At 34.9% G+C, this 4,547-nt stretch overlaps 1 protein-coding gene across 5 annotated transcripts in view; it reads left to right on the top strand.

Moving 5' to 3' along the window:
- The window catches only part of LOC106879649 (protein boule-like), a 94,327-nt gene that overhangs the window by 34,454 nt on the left and 55,326 nt on the right, over positions 1-4,547 (top strand). For 4 of the 5 annotated variants that reach the window (XM_052977199.1, XM_014929313.2, XM_014929314.2 and 1 more), the window contains exons 3-4: positions 710-813; positions 2,116-2,173. In XM_052977199.1, the coding sequence (XP_052833159.1) occupies positions 710-813; positions 2,116-2,173 (162 nt within the window). The remainder of the gene's footprint in view (positions 1-709; positions 814-2,115; positions 2,174-4,547) is intronic. The other variant, XM_052977200.1, reaches the window with a different exon arrangement.

Raw genomic sequence — 4,547 nt, 5'->3', positions numbered from 1 at the left:
TATATATATATATACGATTCTACTTGGCTTGACAAATCTTCTTAAGCACAGCATATTGCCAAGGGTCTGTCATTTATCATTGCCTCTGTGAGGCCCAACATTCGAAGATCATGCTTCATCACACACATTTATGTGTGTGTGTGTGTGTGTGTGTGTGTATATATATATATATATATATATATATACACACACACACACGTACATACATACACACACATGTACATACATACATACATACACATATATAAATCTCTATATATGCATCACTGAAAGGAAATATTGATGCAGCATGTAGAAGTTAAAGTGGGCAGTAGTGAATAAAAGGCATCTAATGCAGTCTAATGTGGACATATTAGATCCATTCATGATTGAATTTGTAATCGGTCCCTTCTGAAGCATGCACACACTCTTCAATTATTTTAAGACAGCCATAGATTTGATATACAAATTTTAGTTTATTGTGAAGACCAATATATTTGATGTAAATTAATAATCAATTATTGATGTGTTTAATGTTAATTTTAAAAAACTCTTGTAGTTGAATAGTTTCTGTCATCCTCTCAACAGGTTCATATTAAAATTCAAGTGATTTATTAATGTTATTTATTTTGTGATTTATTTTACGAAATGAAAATATTTTGACGAAATTTTTCTTCACTGTGAAATATATATATTTGAATGTTAGTGAGTTTCATTTAAACTATAACAGTCTCCTTCACAGACGACAGAAGCAGAATTGAAAGCTTTTTTCACATCATATGGAACAGTGAAAGACACAAAGATAATTGCAGACAGAGGTGGGGTGTCCAAAGGGTAAGTTAACTTTTAATTCTGCTTTGGAGGAAATGTTTGTCTTCCAAATAGAACAATATATATATATATATATATATATATATATATATATATATGTATGTAGAACATACACACATACATACAAACATGTATGTACATGAGTGTGCGTGCCTTTATCATCGCGTGTGTGTGTATTTGTGTGAGCAGATTTATTGACAGAAAGTAGGCAAACCTCCTCTTTACCAGACAAGATGTTTGCCTTGACCAAGGGAAGACACTCTTTTTTTTCTGCCAACCAGAAAGTAGTCACAATGATCTATATTAAATTTAAGGATCTTGGTTAACCATTCTAATAAAACTTCTTGTGATTACAGTCAGACTTGACACAGCCAACTGGAAAGCAGCCAGCTTGACTGATCTGGTCACACACGCTTGGTGTAATTGTATAGTTGTGTGCATGTATTTTCTTTTGTAATGATGTTGGAGTACTTGCTTTTAGTACAAATCTAGTTGGGGGCTTGAACAAATATCAAAAATCAGTTTAATTTGCATATGTATATCTATACCTACACATGCACACACACACGAACACACACATTTTGAATTGAATTGCTCATGTTCAGTCCACTTTAGAACAAAAGCCTCAGCATGTTCTCTCCACCAGAGAATGGTTTGAGGCCATACTGGTTTGATGAGCCTACTCTACCACACTAGCTTGACAGAGAGGTATAGTTTTTATACTCATACCCAGGAGTATTTAAGTTGATTACATTGACCCCCTAATCGCAAAAGGATGAAAGGCAAAGTCAACCAGGATTGCATTTCAATTCAGAATGTAAAGACAAGCGAAATGCTGTTAAGCAATTCACTTGCTGTGCTAACAATTCTGCCCAGCTCATATTCATATTTTATTACAGATGAAATATTTAGATTTTCTTTTAAAAACAAGAATTGTGATGCATACATACAGAGAAGAAGAGAGAAAGAGGAGGAGAGAGAGAGAGAGAGAGAGAGAGAGAGAGAGAGAGAACAACTGTCTGGATCAGATGAATGCTTAGAATGTCTTGTATTGTGTTTGTGTATGTACCCATACATATGCACATGTATAAATGTGATATTTTTGCAGTAAATTTCTGCTAATAATTCACTCTTTTTGGCTCCTACTCAGGATTTACTAAAGTTGAGTGAGATATTGAGAAGGAATGAATTCATTTTTCTCCAACTCTGAATTGTTAAGGAATTTTCTGCTTCTGCATTTGAAATCCTGTAACATCCAAGATCTCGCATGATTTTTAAATAATAACTATCTTATTTCCTTTTTAGTTATGGGTTTGTAACATTTGAAAATCAAGAAGATGCTGATAGAATATTAAAAAAAGAGGTGAGTTTATTTTTTACTTGCTTAGATGCTACTGATTATCACTCTTTTCCCCTGATCTTTTCCTGTCTTGCAAGTTACTTGGAAACCTCACTAGTACTAGTGCCACATGAAAAAGAAAATAAAGCACCATGTACGCTCTGTAATGTGGTTGGCATGAGGAAGGATACCCAGTTGACATGGCTTGCTGGATCCTGCCAAACTGTGCAACCCATCCAACCCATGGAAAACGGACATTAAATGATGATGCTGATGGACAGTGTAAATTTCTTCTGTTATTGTGAGCCAGGTCTGTAACACAAACGTCCAGTTATTCACCCATTCATTGTATAATGGTCATGCTGAGACATCTGTGGTGTGCCTACTTGACGGATTAATCTGGTTACCATGGACATAGCTGGGCTAGCTTTTGGGTTCCTCAGACTTTCCTGACTTGGCATTCTGTGAGGGTTGTAAAATTGTTATTAGTAAAGCATAGCTGTGTGGTTAAAAAACTTGTCTTGCAACCAAGTGGCTTTGTGTTTAGTCTCACTGCATGGCACCTTTGGCAAGTGCTTCCACTCTAGCTCTAGGCCAAGCAAAATCTTGTGAGTGAATTTGGTAGATGGAAACTGTGTTTGAAGCCCGTTGTATGTGTGTGTGTGTGTGTGTGTGTGAGTGAGAGAGAGAGAGAGAGAGAATGCGTTTGTGTCTCTCCTTCACCACTGCTTGGTAGCTGGTGTTGGTTTGTTTATGTCCCCATAACCTATAAGTTTAGCAAAAGAGACCAATAAAATTAGTACTGGGGGTCAATTTGTTTGACTTAACCCTTCAAGGTTGTGCCCCAGCATAGCCGCAGTCCAGTGACTGAAACAAGTAAAAGATAAAAGATGTAAATGTCTAAAATAATAATTTAACAGAAAACTTTGTGTTTCGACAATATTTATATCTACATCACTTTGGTAACTGATCATCACCGGGTGTTTTATTTCCAAAATATATAATAACCCAAACTAGATTAGAACTAGAAACATTTATTACTAAACTAAGGTGAATGGCCGTGTTAGCCACTAGGCCATTGAGTACCGAGTATGAATCCAGTGTTGGGCTAAATATAAATACATGAATACGAAAGCTGATAGTGACCAGAGATCTGACAGAATCACAATGCAGATACAAATATTGTAAATATGCACTCTAAAATGGTGGTTAATAGTCCAGGAAACACCAATCGTGTTTTATTACATTGTCTGATAGGGCATATTTTTATATAACTTGAATAATATGACCGATTCTCTTATCAGTTTCATAGTTTTGAATTTGAATAGAAGAACAGGGTTGGTTTGGAAGAGGTTGGCATTGAAATGTTCTTTCATGAAGCTAAAAATGGGTGGTTAAAAGTAATAGAAATAAAAATAAAAACAATGTTTTTTTTTATTTTTTATTTCTTTTTTTTTTGTCTATGAGTGGAATCCTGAGTGGTTTTTACTTACCAACCACAACTGCTGACAAACTTCCTCTATTGCTTGTATCATTGCCAAAGAGATAGAGAGATTTCTGAAATTCTATAGTGACTAGTCTATGTTTTTTCTGTATCTCCTTGCTTCTTTCACACACACACAAACACACACTTTGTGTGTGTTTGTGTGTATCAGTATATGTAGTTGCATACATATACACACACTCAGGAGAGAATACATTCTTTTTAGCAGCAGTCTCAGATAGAAACTTCTCATTAGAGAAAGTTGTTGAGATGTTTTCTTGTTTGTAAGCAAGGTGAAGTGTATAAAGTAGAAAGACGACCAGTTGATTAAATAATAATAATAATAGTAATATTATTATTAAATGCAGTGTTAGTCATTATTATATAAGCTACACCATTTGGTAATCTTGATGGAAATATTGCATGTTATTAGAGTTGAAGAATTTCTTTTTGGCGTTGGGATTTTTTATTCTCTATTTTAGATTCACATCGAGCTCAGATAACAATAGTGTATCTTTCTATTGCTTGTTTGTTTTCCGTAGCTGTTTATAGGTGCCATATGATGGAGTTGGTGCTAAGTTAAAATGCTATCTTTTAAGTATAGCTTTCTGCTGCTGGATGCCCTTCCTGTCGCCAACTCTCACCTTTTTCCAAGCAAGGCAGCTCTTCCCCATGGCCAGACATGTTTCCACTAAAGATTAGAAGTGAATGACACTGCTTGTGTTATAGGTGACACTTGGCAACTACCGTGATGTGTAGACAAGGAGACACAAGTATACACACTCACGCATGCATGCATACCTATTATAAGTATGTATATATTCATATATATATATATATATATATATATATATACACATATATATGTGTGTGTGTGTAGATATTCATATATGCACACGTGAATGTATGTATATA

The sequence above is a fragment of the Octopus bimaculoides genome, chromosome 27 (assembly GCF_001194135.2).
Source record: "Octopus bimaculoides isolate UCB-OBI-ISO-001 chromosome 27, ASM119413v2, whole genome shotgun sequence".
In the NCBI taxonomy this organism is placed as follows: domain Eukaryota; kingdom Metazoa; phylum Mollusca; class Cephalopoda; order Octopoda; family Octopodidae; genus Octopus; species Octopus bimaculoides.
Note: the sequence above shows the minus strand (reverse complement) of the source record. Positions and strands in the feature narration are given on the sequence as shown.